Source organism: Quercus lobata, unplaced genomic scaffold (genome assembly GCF_001633185.2).
Source record: "Quercus lobata isolate SW786 unplaced genomic scaffold, ValleyOak3.0 Primary Assembly Scq3eQI_49, whole genome shotgun sequence".
Classification (NCBI taxonomy): domain Eukaryota; kingdom Viridiplantae; phylum Streptophyta; class Magnoliopsida; order Fagales; family Fagaceae; genus Quercus; species Quercus lobata.
In genome coordinates this window covers 124,532-145,016 of record NW_022154709.1, presented here as the reverse complement: position 1 = coordinate 145,016, position 20,485 = coordinate 124,532, and the positions used below count along the sequence as shown (strand labels likewise).

General features: G+C 31.5%; 1 protein-coding gene across 2 annotated transcripts in view; it reads left to right on the top strand.

The window, feature by feature from the left end:
* The window catches only part of LOC115973006, a 59,678-nt gene extending 39,609 nt beyond the window's left edge, over positions 1-20,069 (top strand). Inside the window, exons 1-10 of one of the 2 annotated variants that reach the window (XR_004087590.1) lie at positions 14,785-15,384; positions 15,510-15,703; positions 15,872-16,641; positions 17,176-17,254; positions 17,398-17,439; positions 17,533-17,612; positions 17,857-17,887; positions 19,159-19,220; positions 19,312-19,365; positions 19,569-20,069. Coding sequence is in view for 1 of the 2 variants with exons in the window: in XM_031093240.1 (XP_030949100.1) it covers positions 1,750-1,812; positions 1,904-1,979; positions 2,847-2,920; positions 6,281-6,344; positions 6,436-6,439 (281 nt within the window). In the remaining variant the exon portion in view is untranslated. Of the gene's footprint in view, positions 1-1,749; positions 1,813-1,903; positions 1,980-2,846; positions 2,921-6,280; positions 6,345-6,435; positions 15,385-15,509; positions 15,704-15,871; positions 16,642-17,175; positions 17,255-17,397; positions 17,440-17,532; positions 17,613-17,856; positions 17,888-19,158; positions 19,221-19,311; positions 19,366-19,568 lie in introns of those variants that run through there. The other variant, XM_031093240.1, reaches the window with a different exon arrangement.
* The last annotated feature ends 416 nt before the right edge of the window (positions 20,070-20,485 follow it).

The window sequence follows — 20,485 nt, the reverse complement described above, 5'->3', positions numbered from 1 at the left end:
AGCAAATTTGGTAGAATTTTGAAGGGAGGAATATGACCAGGAAACTAACACTCCAGGGAATCAGCTTACTATAAAGGTATTTTGGGTTTTTTTTTTTTTTTTTTTTTGGGAGAATATTTGTTTGCTTCCTCACGTGTTGGTGTGAAGACTTGACTTTTTTAAGTCAGAAGAACACAAGAATACTTATAAAAAAAGAAAAAAGAAAAAAAAGTCAGAAGAACACAAGAATGACTTAGCAAAGTCTAATTTTTCGTACATGCACAAATCTTAAAGTAGATTGGATTGAATTGAATTCTTATCTGTTAGTTAATTAAATATTACCAATTAAGGTTTGTCATTTCACTAGAATTCCAATGAAGACTTGAGAATGACATCTTTGTTCTTTTCATTTTCTATGTCTTTGAAATTTTTTCTATTTCTCTACCTCCTCAAGAAATAGCCTTTGCTTCTTAACTTTTGGTCGTGTCGTCTCTGTTCGAACATTGGGCAACATTATGCTTGTTCTTTTTTGTAATCACTGGAAAGCAGAGGGGGCGATCTGCATAATGGATAGATAGAGTGTGTGGAGGTTTTAGTTCAAAGAGAGGTAAAAGGGGTAAGAATAGTTGAGCTGTGAAGCATAAGAGAGGCAGTTTGATTAAATTTCCCAAAGGTGGAGTAATTTGCTGCAAAGTGATGCAGAGGTGAGCAAATTCTAGCCTTTTAATTATTCTTAACATATTATTTTTGTGCCAACTGCCAAAAGATTATATAGGTATCAATCTCAGCATTCTTCCGTAGGTCATTTAGATAGGGAATTAAATACAATATGCCCCACACTCATGAATCCATTTCTGATGGAGGCAATGTCACACATTTAATAAATTAATGGTTTAATTAGCTGATTCTATATGTTGATCTCACCTCTGGAGGGGTGGCTTGTATGCAATCCTACTCTTTAGCTGCTGCCTTTGAGTATAATCTTTTCTAATACTAAATGACATGCATTTTCTTGCAAAAATTAGTGGAAGTTGTTCCTCTTTTTAATTGCTTTACTTTAGGTCAACTTTGTGCATATGGTTATTTATTCTTGTATTCAATTTTTTTTTTTTTCATTTTTTTTTTGGCCTTAGAGCTTGATATTCTCAAGTTTTACATATTTTAAAGCTTAATATAATCCATGCTAATTCTTCTGGTAAAGTTCTACCAACTAGCTAGGCTTATAGTATTTTTTAAATTGCTGATACTTTGTCTTTAGAGTAAAATCTAGTCTTTTTTTTTTTGTCTTATTATTTTTCAGATTCAAGCATTTCATACTTCCTTGAAGAAGGCAAGAAAAATTCATTAGTGCAATGCCAAAATTTCAAATTTGTATTTCTATTTAACATTAATATCTAATGAGAACGTGGCAAACACCATAATACAACTTCCTCCATTTACTTTCCTCTCTCTTCTCTACTACTCCCTTTGTTATTTAATTGTGTTTAATAGTTCACTCCTTTTCCCTTCTTGCCTGTCTTCCCCCCTGACCTTACTGTCATGAACTTTCCATTAATTTGTCTTAAGCAGGAGCTTCATCCTTTGCATATATATTTACTGGAGTTGTTCATGTATTAGAATGGTTTTGTTTAACTGCTCTTATTTTGGTCAGCATAGCCATAGATTATCTCATACATCTCTTATTGATTTATTTCTTTTTCTTCCCTGTTGATGACTGTTGCATTATGTTTTGTAGTTAAGATGGTAAGGGCCTCTATCCTCAGTTTGGAGACTATTTGCCTCAATGTCTTAAGGAGAGCCATTGTTTTGGGTTTAATGGAGAAGCAAATAGAGGTAAGTTGTAAGACTTTTCAGCAAAATGATAAAATTCTATGGAAATTGGTCAATATTTAATATGATATTTTAGCTATTGTTTCCTCTGTAGATGACAGTTCATCTAAGCATGAAATCTTTCTTATAACTCCTAATCTGTGTGACTTGAGCCTACACATTTGTTTGTGGTAAATTTCAAAATTCCTTTATATTTTTAAGTATCTGGGAGTTTTTATTAGATTTTTTTAATTATTATGGATTACGGCAAGGAACAAACATAACTTAAAATTCAGACCTTGTTCAAATTGTGCCAAATTTGTAAACTCAGTTGTAATCATTTTTTCTTTTTTATTTGCATTTAGTAATTCTCCTTATATTCTGTTTTTTTACTGTATTTCCAAAGGACTTTAGTTGAGTGCATGGTTTCTTCATTTATATGGAGAAGAAAAGGATAATGTAACTTGATTTTCTTCTCCTAAAAATTTACATCTTTGTACCTAAAAATTAGTTAAGAAGGTGATGTATTTGGTTGCTTTGCTGATAATTACAAAAATGGAGAAGATATTTTTAACACTTGGAGTACCATACCAACTAACAGTCTAACACTACAAGACTTTGCTTATATTAAGGTATTATGTTCAGTCACAGTTTTCCCTTATATATAAGCTTTCAACATGTTTGTATTGCACAATGTCATTTTAGTAACTAGTAATACTAATAACTAATGGCTTACATAGTTTATACAATGTCATAATATATAATTTGGTTGAATAAATTCCTCTTTTTCTCAAATTTTGTTTTGAGAATTCTTCTAAGTCAAAAGCATAAATGATTTTGAGTCTAGTGTATCAAGACATGCACAATTCCAAGGTCAATGATCTAATATATAAAAATCTCCATCCAAATTGCATTTCTTGTCTCTCAATTTTATATATATAAACCAATAAAATTTTTAGGTATCTATCATTTTTTATACCTTTCCCCCCACCCTTTTTTTTATAAGTCAGGCTACTAATGCTCAAACAACCTGACTTCTGGATCTTCTTATTTACAAGTTTTTTAATTTGCTTGGATCTTGCTGCAGCCTTCTACTGCTGGAGCCTGTTCCTCATCTCCAAATATTTGGAAGGTAAAAGATTTCCATCATTTGATTGTGATATGCTTCTTATTGTTGTCCTACCAAAACAAAACTCTTTCTTTCAGTACACACATAATCCTTTATTTACATGTTGAATCATTGATGAGAAGACTGACTTTGAAGTCAAAGAAGAATGAGAGAATGAGTCAATGACTGAATGAATCTAATTTGTTCATTAATGCACAAATTCAAAGGTAGATTGGATTACATTTTTATCTATTACTCAATTGAAAATTACCAATTAAGATTTTTCTTTTTGCTTGAATACCAATTAAGATTAGAGGATACTGTTATTTTTCTTACTTTACCCACTTTTATAATATAGGTTGTTCTGCTCAAAACAAAATCCAAGTTTATGAACTTTTGGTTTTTCCAATGGTTGGTAATTTGGCACTTTCTCTCTCTGCTAAAGCTGTGGCCCTTGCTTCTTGAATTTTGGCCGTGGAGTCCCTGTGTGAACAGGAGGCAGCAAAAACATGAGAATAGGAGGGAAAGAACATAAGAGTGGAATCCAACTACATATTTAACTTCTCAATCATTTGACTTCTCACACAGAACAAATTAAGCCAGGGACAATCCTGCCCTGTTCAAAACTTTTTGGCCCGGAAATTGTGTAACAAGTAGTGAACTCGATGGTAATCATCTTCTTTCTCTTTAAAAAAAATTTCTGGAAATCTCTTTTTGTTTTGTTTCGTTTCTGTATGTTCAAAGGCTACTATTGCATATATGACTTCTTCACATATATGGAGAAGAAAGGATAGCCTTTATATCTTTGTACCTACATTTGACTTTATGTTGTGGTGATGTACTTGGTTGCATTGCGGACAATTGTAGAAATAGAGAAAAACTTTTACCACTTGAGGGGAGTATCTACCATGCCAACTAACATTGCAGGAGTTATCTTTTTAAATGGATATAAGCTTACAACATGTTCTTATGTATACTAGAAATTGATTTGCACAATGTGATTGGGTAATTGGTAAACAACTAATGAATCATGTAGTTTCTGGGTCAAGACAAAAAAGCTGAATAATTTGTTCTTTTTCCAAATGTTTTCTGAGAATTCATTTAAGTCAAAAGTATAAAATGAGATAGAGTCTAGTTGGTTTATTTAATCTAGTGTGTCTGGATATGCACAAATCCAATGGTAAATTATCTAACAGATTTCAGAAAACCCTCTTTTTCTTACTTCTTTAAGTTGTATTTTATTGTGGATTATTAATGCTCAAAGAAGCATTAATAACTTTGGCTAATAACATAGGAACTTTTCATTATCTATGTGGTTGGTGTTTTGTTTATTTGTCTACCTCCTAATGCCCATTTGGTTCTTAAAATTTTGTTGTGCAGATTTTGTTTGAATATTAGGCAGCATTGCGCATGTTCTTTTCTCTAATCACTGCGAAGATGAGGAGGCCAGCATGTAGGCCCCCCACATGAGTATGAGGTATAGAGTTTGTGGAATTTTTAAGCCATAGAGAGGTAGAACGAGTAAGGATGGTTGAGACGTAATAGGTAAGAGAAGCAGTTTGATTAAATATCCCAAAAATGGAGTAATTCTCTGCAAAGCAATGCAGAGGTAAGAAAATTCTAGCTTTGAACTATTCTTACCTTATCATTTTTGTTCCAACTGCCAGAAGATTATTTAGGAACCAATATGAAAATTCTTCTTGTAGATCATTTAGAATGGTGAATTAAATACATTGTGCCACACATTTAATAAATTAATGGTTTAATTGGCTGGTTCTATATGTTTTGGGATTTTGAAATATTTAAGGGTTATTATCTAGTACTGATCTTACCAAGGAAGGGGTAGCTTGATATAGTCCTACTCTTTAGAACTTGCCCTCAAGTATACTCTTTTTTAACACTAAAAGACATGCATTTTGTTACAAAAATTAGCGGAAGTTGTTTCTAATTTTTGATAGTTTTTTAAAGATGTTGTTTGAATTGAAGGTAGTTTCTTTTGTAATTATATTTAGAGACCCATATTGTGTGGTAATTACGCATTTTAGACTAGTTCTGTATGTCAGCCTTTTTTGTGATCTGAAAGCTAAAATTAAGGACCACTAAATGATTAATCAATGCAAAGGAAGGGTACAAGTGCCATGAGATTAACATATTTTCGCAAAGAAAATATACATGTGATTCTGTAGTATACTAATTAAGTTGCACACTTCACAAGCTATCAAATGTAATTTTGTTCTATCTACTTCATTTCATTTGTAGAATGGATTGTGGCACTAAATTATAGGGCTTAGGTATTGATGCTATTCACTTAGATGTACCTGAAACTTTTATACACATGCAATGGATTCCCTTTTGTGCAGATGCTAGGTGTGTGTTTCATGTTCTAGTCTCAGTTTCCCAATAATATTTGTTCTCTTTTGCAGTTTGGATGGAGATCACTATGTCGTCTTTGAAGTTAGTGTGAAATGTGAAGATGATCCATATCTTTGTGTATTCTAGAAAAGGAGCATTTTCCTGAAGGGACTAGAATTAGGGAGAGAGATTATGTCCCTGGTTGACTTCCATTCAAATGAAATACCTTTTTTTTAAAACCTGAATTCTCCTATTAATTTTTGTTCTTATTGGAGAATCTTGGAATTTCCTTCATAGGTGATATTGCCACTCAGTGAAACTATTAATCAATGAAGAGTGGGTGATTAAAGCTTCGTCCTACCATATGCCCTGTACAAGCAAATTTTTGGAAGCCATGAGAACATGCATTTGGGTTAAAATAAAAGCGGCTATGGAACTTACATATTCTTCACAGCAATTGAAGTTAAATTTTACTGTAAGAAACAGAACTCCGGAAGAGTTCAACTCCCCTCCCCTACTTCCTGCTATGGGGGTTATATTGATGAGAATGCATATGTAAGGCTTTAGTGCAAAATTTACCCTTTTTTTGTACTTCATTGAACAAGGCAGGAAAAATTTACAAGTGCAATGCTGACTTGTCAAATGTATATTTCTTTTTACAACAAAATCTAGTGAGGAGAGGGAAAACACCATAATAAAATTTCCTCCTTTATTTTCCTCTTTATTTACTCTACTACTACCGTTGTGTTTTAATTGTGTTGAATACTTCCCTTCTTGCCTGTCTCACCTCCTGACCTTACTCTCATGAACTAATTATTGTTTTGTCTGAAGCAATAGTTTCATCCTTTGCATATATGCTTGCTGGAGTTGTAAACTTATTAGAATGGTTTTGTTAATGGTTCTTATTTTGGTCAGCATAGTCAGTTTATCTCGTGAAGCTATAGTTGATTTCTTTCTTTTTCTTCCTTCTTGATGACTGCTTTCATTATGTTTTGTAGTTAAGATAGTAAAGCCTCTATTCTCATTTTGCAGATTATTTGCCTCTATGCCTTGAGGAGAGCCATTGTTTTGGGTTAATAGAGTGGGAAATAGAGAGGTAAGCTATAATATTTTTGAGCAAAATGATAAAAGCCTATGAAAATTTGTCAGTATTTGATATGATATTTTAACTATTGTTTGCTCTGCAGATGACCGTTCCACTAAGCATGTAGCCTGACTCATAACTACTTTTTCTGTGAGAGGTGAACCTACATGCTTCTTTGTGGTAAATTTGGCAATTTCTTTATATTTTTAAGTATCTGGGTTTTTTAGTTTAGATTATTTTAAAAAAATTATTATGTCTCCTTACATTGTGGGTTGTAAAGTTGCTCTAATGCATAACCATATTTATAGGTATTTAAAGACAGTAACATATTTCTCTATTCCCTCTCTTATTGTTGGTAGGGATGTCAGCTATATTCTATGGCTGTGAAGTTCCCCATAATGGTTATCGAATGGGGACTATTCAGCACTAAAAAGACTTATGGAAATTTACACATTCTTGAATCTAGCTATCACAAAAAGATGTTTAATGATGTGGGCTGGTCATGTTTTTCCTTTTGGTGAAGTACCAATCATCTTCAACAGATTTGGTAGATAAACGAGGACAATTGAGTAGATTTAGTCATTTCAACTGGAATGTTGAAATCATAATTCTCAACTTGTTGAAATATTTTGTCAGCTAAACTATCAAATATTTTATTTCTTCTTCAAATTGTATGATTTGGGTGGCTAACTTATTGGGTTCCTCATGCAATTATTGAACAAAGAAGCAAAAAACTGGGAGAAATTGATTAAGAGGAAAAACAGAAAAGGAATTCTATTATTTCTGCAAAATGACTAATTCAGTTACATCACTGAGCTCTGCTATGCTTATATACATAATCAGAGATAGAGAGAGGGCTTAAATCACGGAAGTAGTTACAAATTAACCACTATTAACACGTGTGAAATAACTACATTTAGGAGCTAAATATCTGACTAACTCAAACGCTGCGTTTTGGCCTTGAATCATAAACAGACTGAGATAAAAGGACAATGTTTTGGTTTTAGTGATACGGTGCGTTTAGCTTCTCAACATGACACCGTTTTCATCTTCCCTTTTGCAAGTCTGAGAGATGTTCCAGCAGCTGAAGGTTCTTCATCACCAGAGATGGCTTCCTCTACGGTCTTCTGCTCTTCAATTATAATTAGCGTGGTTTTTGTACTTGTTTGCGAATCAATGTTTGGAGTTTTTTCTTTTTTATCTTCTGCGGATGGATACTTTGGAAAGAAATGTAATATATATATAAAGTTAAGAAATTTAAGCAAATCATTCGCTTTTTTTTTCTTTCTTTCTTTCTTTTTTTGGGTTTTTTTTTTTTTTTTTTTTAAATTTTAATCCAGTAAGCTTCTACCTATTCCATCTAGTGAAGAATCTTGCTGATGATGCTACTTTGTATAAAATGAACTTGGTGCATTGCATGCAGTCGTCTTTTGGAGGCAAATTTGGTCTTTAATGGTGGAAAAAAATAGAAAGTGCAAAATTTAAGGGGCAAATTATAGATACAACTTTTGTGATATACTCTTAAAACATGGAATTATCCTATGTTTTATATTTTGTAATGCTTATTTCCCTTTGCTTAGCTCTGTCATTCTCAAAAAAAAAAAAAAAATAAATAAAAAATTAAAAATTTAAAAAAAAAAAAAAAAAAAAAAAAAAAAAAAAGCTGCTCCTTGAGGCATTGTCATTAGCTTTAACTCAAGTATTTTATTTATAGCAAGAAGTTCTATTAGCTATGTTTGTTAGCTAATTTGTAGATTATATTTGATTGGAAATTTCTCCACTTTGGCTGAAATATCTTTTGTGAGAGAACTCTCTCGTCTAATCAATAAGCACCTTTTATTTTTTTTGATAAACAGTAAGCATCTTTTTATATGCCATGGAACAGTAGAGAACTAAATGTGTCATTAAAGTTGACAGTACTATAAGGAATCTAAAGTTACTTTATACGCTTCTCTCATGTCTAGAATATACGGTGAATATTTTCTATTTAATTTTTCTTAAATTTATTTATTTTTGGTAAATAATAATTACCTGTTACCTATATATAACTAGTAGTTTATACACCTTTAAATTTGTAAAACTTAATTTGAACTATCGAATTATCAAAATCTGAACTATGAAATAACTCTCTTTTAATTGCTAATGATCATTTTCATGTATAATGCATGATCATTGTATTTCTTTTCCCAACATGTATTTTATTTTATTTATTTTTTAAAACCAACCTCAAAAAGCTTTTTTTTTTTTTTGACAATATTAATTAAAACTTTTCAAAAGTATAAAATCTAAATTTCTTATATTACCTATTATTATTTTATTTTAAAATGTAAAAAAATTTTAATCAAAAATCAAATCACTCATACTTTTTTTTTTGCTAGGTATAGTAGATTTAAATCTATGTTGCTTACTCTACGATAACGATAATAATGCAAGTATATTTTAAGCAGAGCTAACTTAAACCAAGTTTCACTCGTAACTTAAATTATATAATACATATTACATAGAGCAGTCCGATAATAACACCAACCCAAAGGTCCCCCATTCACCACGAGTTAGCTAGCCCAGTTTTTCTGTTACTCACACTATTCTCGGCTTCATCAACTTCAAGCCCAACAACAAAAACCAAACGTTCAAACCTCCATGACGTGTTAGATATCCATTGGCTAATTCATGCATGTATGGTTGCGGCATATGTTAGCGTGATCTCTATCTGGACAACATACTTTCCGCTTCCACAAGAGGATGCCCTCTCTCTATAAACACATTATCTACAGTACTTCTCACTCGCTACAAACCATTCTGCTTAGGCATGTGAATAAATAACTCATGTTCATTACTTTCATATGCATTTATAATTCCCAGAAGTAATGGCATTCACAATTACCTAAATTCACTTAATACAAGTTCACCACCACTAAAATCAATAAATGGTTTTTAAGAAACCGTTTCAGAGACCAATGTCTCATTCAAGAAGACACACAGAGGACTTGTTTCTTACAAATTGAAAGTCTTTTGTTTGAATCTATTCTTGGTGGCAAACATATTGACGTAACTGGAGATTTCCATATATAAAGCCAGTTTTAAGCCATCAATAAAAATAAAATTAATAAAAGTGAACAATCTGACAGTTAAGTTTGTCATGGTTTGTTGTTACAGAACATTGGGTCTGTTTAATTAGTTTGTTAGAATTCAGTTTTGCTTCTGTTGTAGGTTATGGTTACAAAGTGTAAGTTGTTCCGTTTGGATTATGTTAAGCGGAACAGCTAGCGATGTATTTATTAACTATTCTTCAGTGAAATCTATGATTAAGTGAACTGCTATAACACATAATACAAACAAGAAGCAAAAGCTCTCTCTTTTTATATATAATAAATTAATAATTAGTACGAAGATAAAACAGATGTGTTTTTATTTTTATTTTAATAAGTTGATAAGAATATATATTAGTTTTTACTTATTGTAGTTATCATATTTTATTCACTTGCTCCTATGAGCCTACTCATTTCTGGATTGAGATCCGGTATTGCACCTAATGCAATATTTCTCAATAGCTTATATTAAGAATAAAAAAAAGCAATTTTTAATTCAACCATTAAATAAAAAATTTAAAAATAATAAAAGAATTAAAGGTTAACAAGGTGTATATATATTTGGTGAGAGGGAATAGAGCCATAGAGGTACTGCACCTAATCTTAATCCCTCAATTTTAATAGTACTCAGCCAAAAAAAAAAGACTCATTTGTAATAGTGATCCCTATTCTCTTAAGCTCCAATCAAGTCTTCATTTTTCAACAATAATCCTTACCGTCTTGTGAGTGTAGCATGCATACAAAGCATAAATTACAATATGAGCTTTCTGTTCATTTTTCCGTTTCCATTACTTTTCACTCGTTTGATCAGATTCTGAGTGCAAATCGGATGGCTTTAGTCCACCAATAAGAAGTCACCCCAACCTTAAAACATCACATGCAGAATGACAAAGTTTTAAGTGCTATATATGTTATATAGCAATTTTAACTTTCAATTTTACCATTGACAACTTAATTATTAAATACATGAATTATACATAAAGAAATTTGAATTTACTTGTGAGATATATTATTAATTATGGGATGCCACAAAATATGGTCATCTTTGAAAATCCAATTAATATAGAGTACTTTAGGTGGATTGGTACCTCCCAAGCACAGGATATTATTAGGTACTCTTGGAGTATACTCCCTTCCTCTCACATAAAGATGAGCCCTATGGTGGATGGGATCTACCCCTATTTGAGAGGGAGAGAGTATACTTCTGGAGTATCCAATAAATTTCCTCCAAGCACTTGGCATAAATTTGATACTTCATGCTTAGCATATTTAGTAAGAAATATTTCTAACCATTTCCAAAAAGATTAAAAAAAATTATTTGATAAATCTTTTAACTTATCATTTTATTTTACTTGAGAAGTCAATACTCATTTTTCATTAGTTTTATTTGAGTTTAAATTGAGAATGATGGCTCTGAAAAATTATACATTTTTATTTGAAAGATAATGCATATATATTAAATGATATTTTCTTAAAAAGTTTATTTTCTAAATATGACCAATAATATAAGATAAGGAGTACCATATAGTATATAGTAAAAAATTAGGTCTTATGTGAGTTTGTATCATATGATTCAACATAAGTGTTACACTTCCTATGAATGAGTTGGCTATGACATGCTTTTTTATATAGCGTGCATTGAAGTATATTAACAATATTGTCCTAACATAATATTCTAGGTGAAACCCTCTATATCAAGATTTCAATCATTTTAAAATAAAATGCCTATTACTGAAATTTTTAAGCAATTTAAAAGAAGTTTATTTATTTTAAATTATTTTATTCATCTACCATAGTTTGTAATTTTAATAATAAGAGTCTATATGCCTTGAGTTTTATTTGTATTGTCATCATGTAATGCAAGTAAATTAAAATTATTGAAAGAATTTGCTATATGTGAGACTTTATAATTGGTCTGTTTGTTTTAGCTTATTTTCTAACGTATCTTTTTTATTTTGCCTAGTCCTTCTTAAAACCTGATTTTATAAAGAAAAAATCACAACTGTACTTTTGTATAATTTAGTGCATTCTCATTCCGGCGGTGTTCCAAATTATAGTTTTTGGCTATTATAGAGGATAAAAGAATAGTACTCTAATACTTCAGAAAAGAAAAGTACTATAAAAATTGTTCGTTTAGATCACTGTAACATGATGATGTATTGCAAATGAAGTGACTTTTTGTTCTTGTAAATTTTTTATTTTTAAAACAAAAATTGATGTCAATACTCTTACTTAAATTTTTTTTTTTTTAAACATATCCAATGAAAATAAGCTAATTGAGTAGACCATATCCCATTCTCAAAAAAAAGTAGACCATATCCAATTTCAAGAGAGTTTAAAATAAACTATGCCCATAAAAACTCATTTAAAAATAATAAAGTCTATGGAGTGGTACTTTCGTACTCTTAGAGCATCCGTAGCAGATGTTCCAAAAATTATGTCATTTTACCACATCAAATACCTACTTTATTATTTTACCACATCATTTTACAACATCTCATTTATCAGATGTTTTATAATTCAATTCTATACATTAAAATAATACTTACTACACATTAAAATAATATTTACTACACATTAAAATAATATTTACTACTCATCAACATAATAAACAAACCACAAATAATATACAACATCTCTTCCGTACCGTGGCAAATTTGCCACGGTACTATTCAATGTTGCAAAAAAAAAAAACAATATGCCACATCTACTAAATGGGCTAAAATTGGGTTTGGTGTGGGATATGTGCCAAATATTTAGCATTTGGCACATATCCCACATCTAGTGTGGGTGCTCTTATAGTCTTAAGTTTTAACCTAACCAAAGTATTGGCAATTTGCAACCATTTATTCACCCACTACATTTATTGCCGTGGGTACACATTTCTGATTTCATCTACCCAAATTTATTGAGTCCAAATCTTCTATCTCACTTTTTCTGCTTCACTCTATACTCCACTAATAAAAACATGTCATGTATTCACCTAATTAATTAAATACTATCATTATTGACTTATTAATACTACCGTTATTAATTAATAGTAGTATTTAATTAATCAGGTGAACACATGGTAAGTTTTTATTGATGGAGTATAGAGTGGAACAGGAAAAGTGGAACAGAAGATTTGGACTCCATTTTAAGTAGAGTTTGAGATATATTTTTATCAAGTTGTTCTCAAGTTTTTTCCTTGTTAAACATAAAATTTAATAGTATTTTTGAACCACATAAAAGTTCAGTTCAAATAAAAAAAAATCATTTTATAGATTGTATAGATATAATCGGTGAACTACAGTATAATTAAAATATAACATTTCTTTATTTCTTTCTTCTTTATGCCCTTTTTTTAATTAAAAAATTACAGATGTAATTAAAATTTGTGAATCATAATTGAAGCCTCTCAGCTTTGATGTCGATCGTACATTTTTTTTCTTCTTCATTTTTGCATAGAAAGTTTTGGTTGGATAATTTTTTTTTTAATGTGTATTTGTTTGTGTTCTGGTGTAATCTTTTTGTTTAAATCCTTTTTTAATTTTAAATAATATTTTTTTCATTTTGGTTTTTTTAGATGTTGATTTTTAAAATTTTTGTAATATATTAAATTAAAAAATCAAAATTATGTCATTATAGGAGACACTAACGACATGATTCTATCGACCACAATAAGAGGACAACATTGAATAAATTTAAAAGTTAGATGACTAAATTGAAAAGCAAAATTGAAATTAACAGATTAAATTAAATTTTCAGACAAAGTAAAACGTGCTAATTGTAATTTAGCTCTAAAAAAAAAAAAAGCATAAATGGACAATCATACAGTAATAGGATGTGTTTATTTATCTTAGCAAACAAAAAAAACAAAAAAAGCCAAACACTAACCTAACAGAAACATGTTTTGTATATATGTTTTACTTTTATAATCTTTTTTTTTGGGTAAAAAAAAACGAGAGTAGAGGGGCGATCAATGTGGCTTCCCTATCTGAGCGTGACCATAATAGCACCTTATTTGCTTTCTAGAGAAACCCCATACTCCTTGTTTGTGAGAAACTCACTTATTATTATTTGAATCGTTTGGGATGAAGATAGGGTATAAGAAGCACCAACACACAGCTAGTTGTTAGCTACCAGTGCAATGCACATGAATGTTTAAGATAAAATAATTTTAAAAGTTATCATAAAAGTATTATATGTAATATAATTTGTCTCATCCTCTCTTTTGAGTTAGAGCATCCACAATAATAGTGCTAAAAAACTATTTTTAGCATCACCCTATACAATGAGTGTGCTGCAATATTAGTGGTATATGTAAATTTTTTACCTAAATTGCTGCAGTGCACAACTATATAGGCTGTGCACTGTAGCTGAAATCTAAAAGAAAATTACTTTTTTATTCTAACTCCGTTCATTATATTATTATTTTTTTCTATTTATTTTATCTCACCGCTGTCTCAACTCTCAACTCTCACCTCTCTGCCTCATTGCTGCCGGCCCACCCAAAGCTCAACGTCACCTGTCCACGCCCTTGACCCACTCCGTCGAACCAAAATACACAAATTTGTATTCACACAGGAAAAACTACAAATCTCATTTTCTCAATTCTGGTGGGAGCCCAACTTTATTTTATTATTTTTATGTCACATACTATAAAACATTTAAAAATATTTTCAATTGAAAACGTTTATGGTTCGTTGGGTAACGTTCTACCAATATTGTTTATATTTTTTAAAAATATGTATGGGTGGAAAAATATATGAAGATATGTGTAATATTGTTTAAAAATTAAAATTTGTTGTTTAAGTTGTGTTACCAAATGGGCTCTTACATCTAGAAAACATTTCAAACTTAACAAAGAAAATGAAAGGTTCTATTTAATACGTGTGTTTAAATAACAGTTTTTAATACTTTAAAAAATATGTATGGATAAAAAATGGTGTAAAAACATATATAATATTCTTTAAAAATTAAAATTATGTGTTGCGTAACAAACGGAGCCAAAAATCTTTCGAGGCATTTTTTATTTTTCATACCGCGAATGAGAGCAAGAAGAGTACAAAGTGCAGAAGAGAAGCACGTTCTGTGCGTAAGACTACTCTTTTTTTAGTTTTTTGAGAATGCTTTTTTTTTAGTTGAAAGTTGAAAATACATCTTTTCAGACCTTTTTCAGATGTCAGTAATCAGTAAAATTAAACAGTGTGTAAGACTGAGGACAACTACTACTAGCCCCCGACTCGACCTCCGTGCCAAGAACGCTCTTAATTTAATGGAAACTCATTGATTAACGTTTCATTAATTAGTAGTTAATTTAAGCCTTGTAAGTATATATTTATAAACTGGACACAGTACAACAATTGCAGCGATCTCTCTCATCACTTTCACTACTCCACAAACCCATCTACGTGCTATTCCTGAAAGAAAGAGAAACTATGGCGGAAGGAGCTTTGTTCTATCTTGCTGGGAAAGTCATTAATGTGCTCGGCTCTTTCACTGCTGAAGAGGTCAAACTGGCCTGTTGTGTCAAAACCGAGATTGAAAATCTAAAGAGCAGAGTCTCCATGATCCAAGCTGTGATTCTAGATGCAGAAAAGCAGAGTTCTCATAACCATCTGATCGAAGTCTGGCTCAGTATGCTCAAAGAAGTCTGGCTTATTATGCTCAAATAAAAGGAAACTTAAACGGCTTAAAAAGAGATACTTGAAAAACGCACAGTATCTCTTTTTGAGCCTTTTAAGTTTTCCTTTCATTTGCAAGAGGGTATAGCGTTTTCTGGATCGGTTTTTAAACTCATCTGTGACAAATGGCCAATTGTCTTTCTTCATTTTCCCATTAGGAGTGTTCCCTTCAGCTGCTTCTTATAACAAAAAATCAATGAGAGAATGGCTGAATGAGAAGACTGACTTTGAAGTCAAGAGAAGAATGAGAGAATGGCTGAATGAGTCTAATTTGTTCATTCATGCACAAATTCAAGGGTGATTGAATTTTTATCTGTTACTCAATTGAAAATTACCAATTAAGGTTTTTCTTTTTGCTTGAATACCAATTAAGATTAGAGGATGCTCTTATTTTTCTTACTGTGTCCATTTTTATATAATAGGTTGTTCTGCTCAAAACAAAACCCAAATTTAAGAACGTTTGGTTTTTCCATTGGTTGGTAATTTGGCACTTCCTCTCTCTGCTAAAGCCGTGGTCCTTTCTTCTTGAATTTTGACTGTTGAGACAAAATTCAAGAACCTGCCCTGTTCAAAACTCTCTGGCCTTGAAATCGTGTAACAAGTAGTGGACTCAATGGTAATCATCTTCTCTCTTTCTTTTAAAATTTAGGGAAATCTCTTTCTGTTTTGTTTCCTTTCTGTATGTTCAAAGGCCTGCTGTTGCGCAGAACAGATAGAGTTTATATCTTTGTACCTACAATTGACTCAATGGTGATGTACTTGGTTGCTTCGTCGACAATTGCAGAAACAGAGAAACTTTTACTACTTGAGGGGAGTGTCTACCATGCCAGCTAACAATGAAGGAGTTATCTTATTAAATGGATTCTGTTTGGTCAATTATTTTCTTTATATATATGCTTAAAACATGATCTTATGTATTCTAGAAATTGATTTGCACAGTGTCATTGGGTAATTGGTAAACAACTAATGATTTATGTAGTTTATGGGTTGAGACAATAAGGCTGAATAATTTGTTCATTTTCCAAATGTTTCTGAAGAATTCATTTAAGTCAAAAGTATAAATGAGATAGAGTCTAGTGGGTTTATTTAGTCTAGTGTGTCTGGACAGCACAAATCTAATGGTAAATTATCTAACAGATTTCAGAATACCCTCGTTTTTTTAACTTCCTTATGTAATGTTCTATGTTGGGTTATTAATGCTCAAAGCAGCATCCAAACTTAGGAACTTTTCATTTTCTTTGAGGTTGGCGTTTTTTCTACTTGTCTACCTCCTAAAGCCCCTTTGGTTCTTTACTTTTTGTCGTGCAGACTCTGTATTAATATTGGGCAACATTGCACATGTTCTTTTCTCTAATATCTCCATGTCCTTTTATTTGCTTCTTTTCTACCGAACTTTATCTCATACTTATTTGACAGGCTTTTGCATTTGGTTTCTGTATCAAGCAATACATAGACCAGGTGAAATCTGGCACTTCTTGACCATGAGTTACAATTGTTCTAGAGGGCGAATCCTGACTACAATGCGCGAGGAAATGGCATGGAGCTATTATCCATGTAAACTATCTTAATATTTTACTAAAAAAAGGTCACTAATTATCACCTTGTATGTAGTCCATGAGAAGATTTCACAGAATAATGCCTTTTTCTCAATTTCATTTTCTAAAGCTTAATGTGCATCAAAAACACCAATATGCTTTAGAGTTATAAGTTGCAAAATTAGAGGGACAACTTTTACTTTATGCATTTGATAGGCGAGAAAGAGCAATATGGCAAAGAGGGTTTTGACATCATTTTGGTATTTGGTAGACAAAACTACTTGATTTGGCTTTATACATTTTTTTTAATAAGTATGCATTTTGTTTTAAAAAAAAAACACAAAAAGGGGCACAACCCTGGTACACTAGATGTGTACAAGAGATTTAATATTCTTAATTCAATTATGTAGTTCAAATCATGTGGGAATTTCATGTTTCTGAAAAGTGTGATGAATACTTTGCCAATTTTTATTTCTCAAACTATCATAAACATCTTTCAAGAGCTTTCAATTATGTTGAATTTCTAAATTATGTGTTTCTGTATATAAAACAGAGGAGAGTGTGGCATTGAAACCAAAAGGATTTTCAAAGATGGTTCTACAAAAATCAGGCATCATCTTTCTATAGATTGAGTAATATGCCTCTCACTTCCTTAATTTAGTTTCATATTTATGATAATTTTTGTAACAAGCAGTTTTGTCTTTTCAAAAATTTGCTTGCAAAATTATTTTTGTAACTATAATATTTTTTAACTGGTGAATTCTTAATTTTGTAGTTTTCTCTTTTAGTGCAGTCTGGAGCTCATTGCTGTGTACAAGTAGGTGACTAAACCTATTTAATCTTACATTAAAAGCATAAGCATGTGACATAATCTACAAAAGTCTTTACAAATTTTTATTATTGTTTTCAGTTGATAATTTCAAGTGCAGGGAAAACTTGTGCTTGCTCCATTGATGGAGTTTGAGACTTCCACAACAAAGGACCTCTTTGGTAAGTTCTGTTATCTCTACATTAGCATGGTTTTAGTCATCCTTGAAGTGGTCTTTCAATTCTTCTTAAGGCTGCTTAGGATACCACAATATTCTAAGCCATGGCAATTACATACATGAGACTCACAAACACTGACATGAACCCGAAACTTTTATACACATGCAATGGATTCCCTTTTGTGCTGATGCTAGGTGTGTTTCATGTTCTAGTATCAGTTTCCCAATAATATTCGTTCTCTTTGCAGTTTGGATGGAGGCCACTGTGTCGTCTTTGAAGTAAGTATGAAATATGAAGATGATCCATATCTTTGTGTATTTTGGAGATAAGGGAAAGTGAGCATTTTCTGGAAGAGACTTGAATTAGGGAGAGAGAGATTACGTCCCTGGTTGACTTCCATTCAAATGAAATACCTTGTTTTTTTACCTGAATTCTCCTATCAAATTTTGTTCCTATTGGAGAACGTTGGAATTTCCTTATAGCTGATATAGCCGCTTGGTGAAATTATCAATCAATGAAGAGTTGGTGACCAAAGCTTCGTCCTTCCACATGCCCTGTAAAACCAAATTTTTAGAAGCCATGAGAACTTACATATTCCTTGCAGCAATTGAAGTTAAAGTTAACTGTAGGAAAAGAATTCTGGAAGAGCTCAACTTCCCTCCCCTGCCCCCCCCTCTGTTTATATTGATGAGAATGCTTATGTTCTAGGGTCATATGAATTTTACTCTGCATTTAGTTAGGATGTAATGCACATCCTAGATTTTAGATCCTTACTACTTGAAGTATGAGTGTATTCCTTCAAAATTTCTGAAGGGTAGGTTGTCCATTGTCCCATGTATGGTTTTAGCTGGTTCACTTAAGGTCAACTTTGTGTTTAGTTATTTATTCTTATATTCAAAATATTCTTTTTTACGTATTTATTTGGCCCTAGAGCATAACATTCACAAATTTTACATATTTAAAAGCTTGATATAAACATTAGCAATTCTTCTGGTAATGTCCTACTTGCTAAGTTTATAGTATTTCTAAATCACTGATACCTTGTCTTTAGAGCAAAATTTACTTCTCTATTTCTTGTCAGATTTAAGTAGTTTTATTTCATACACCCTTGAAGAAGGCTGGAAAAATTCACAAGTGCAACTCTGAAATGTCAAATGTGTATTTCCATTATAAAAAAATAATAATAATAAATAAATAAAAATCTAATGAGAAGAGGGAAATCACCACTATACAATTCCCTCTTATTTTCCTTTGTATTTACTCTACTGCTACCATTGAGATTTAATTGTGTTGAATAATTCACTCCTTTTCGACCTTATCTTCTCGAACTTTCCATTACTTTGACGGCAAGAGCTTCTTCCTTTGCAATATTTTTACTGGAGTTGTTCAACTATTAGAATGGTTTTGTTTAACTGTTTTTGTTTTGGTCAGTATGGTCATATTTATCTCATGAAGCTCTTGTTGTTTTATTTCTTTTTCTTCATTGTTGATGACTACTACATTATGTTTTGTAGTTAAGATAGTAAGAGCCTCTATCCTCATTTTGCAGACTATTTTCAACAATGTCTTAAGGAGAGCCATTGTTTTGGATTAATAGAGTGGCAAATAGAGGTAGGCTATAATATTTTTGAGCAAAATGATAAAAGTATATGAAAATTGGTCAATATTTAATGTGATATTTTGGCTATCGTTTCCTTTGCAGATGACAGTTCCACTAAGCATACAACCCATCTCATAACTCCTTTTTCTGTGAGAGGTGAGCTTACATATTTCTTTGTGGTAAATTTGGCAATTCCTTTATATTTTTTAGTATCTGGGTTTTTTAGTTTAGATTTTAATTATCATGTCTCCTTAAAATTGTGGAGTGAAAATTTGGTTTAATGCATAATCCTATCTGTAGACTATAGGTAATTGAAGACAATAACATATTTCTCAGTCTCCTTTCTTATTGTTTGTTAGGGATGTCGGCCATTATATGGACATGTAGTTCCCCATAGAAGGGTTATCGAGTGGAGACTATACAACATTAAGCTGACGAAGGGAAATTTACATTTGTCTTGAATCTAGCTATAATAAGGAAGATATCTAAGATCACATAATGATGTCGATTGGTCAGTTTTGTCCTGTTGATGAAGTATTAGTCATCTTCAAATGTTTTGGGAGAGAAATGAGGACAATTGAGTGGATCAGGTCATTTCATCCAGAATGCTGAATTCGCAATTCTCAACATGTTGAAAATTGTTGTCTGCTAGATTATCAAATATATCATTTCGTCTTCAAATTTCATGATTTGGCCCATTTGGTGGTCAACTTTGTGTGAGGTTTTGGTGGATCAACTTATTGGGTTCCTTATTATAACTAGGGTGCTCTTTGTACTTGTATGGCATTGCCAATTAAGGTTTTGAATATATATTTTTTCTTGTGGGGATGGAAACATTGGAAAGAAATTCTACTTGTCTACAAGCCTAAGAAATTTAAGCAAATCAATCATTTTTATTCTGTTTTTGGTATTTGTTTTTCAAATTCTGTGAGCTCTTGTTCCATCTAGTGAAACATCTTGCCAATGATGTTTCTAGCAATCCATCTATCTAAATTATGTTTGAAAAATTGCGTAATTTCTTTTTATTCTATAAATTATTGGACATCTGACAATAGAAAGCAAAATTTGCAGTAATCAATCCTTCTAATGAACACAATTTTGTCAAATTGATCTTGTACCAGTAGTTAGGCTGCACTGGAACCCATTTTCTTGAGAATCACTATGTATCTAGTTTGTCTTTGAGGAGTGAGCTCTGTAATTCTCACAGAATCTGGTTGAATCCTATAGAATGGTAGACGTTGGCACTTCACTAACCTCGTGTACGTGTGTTTCAATG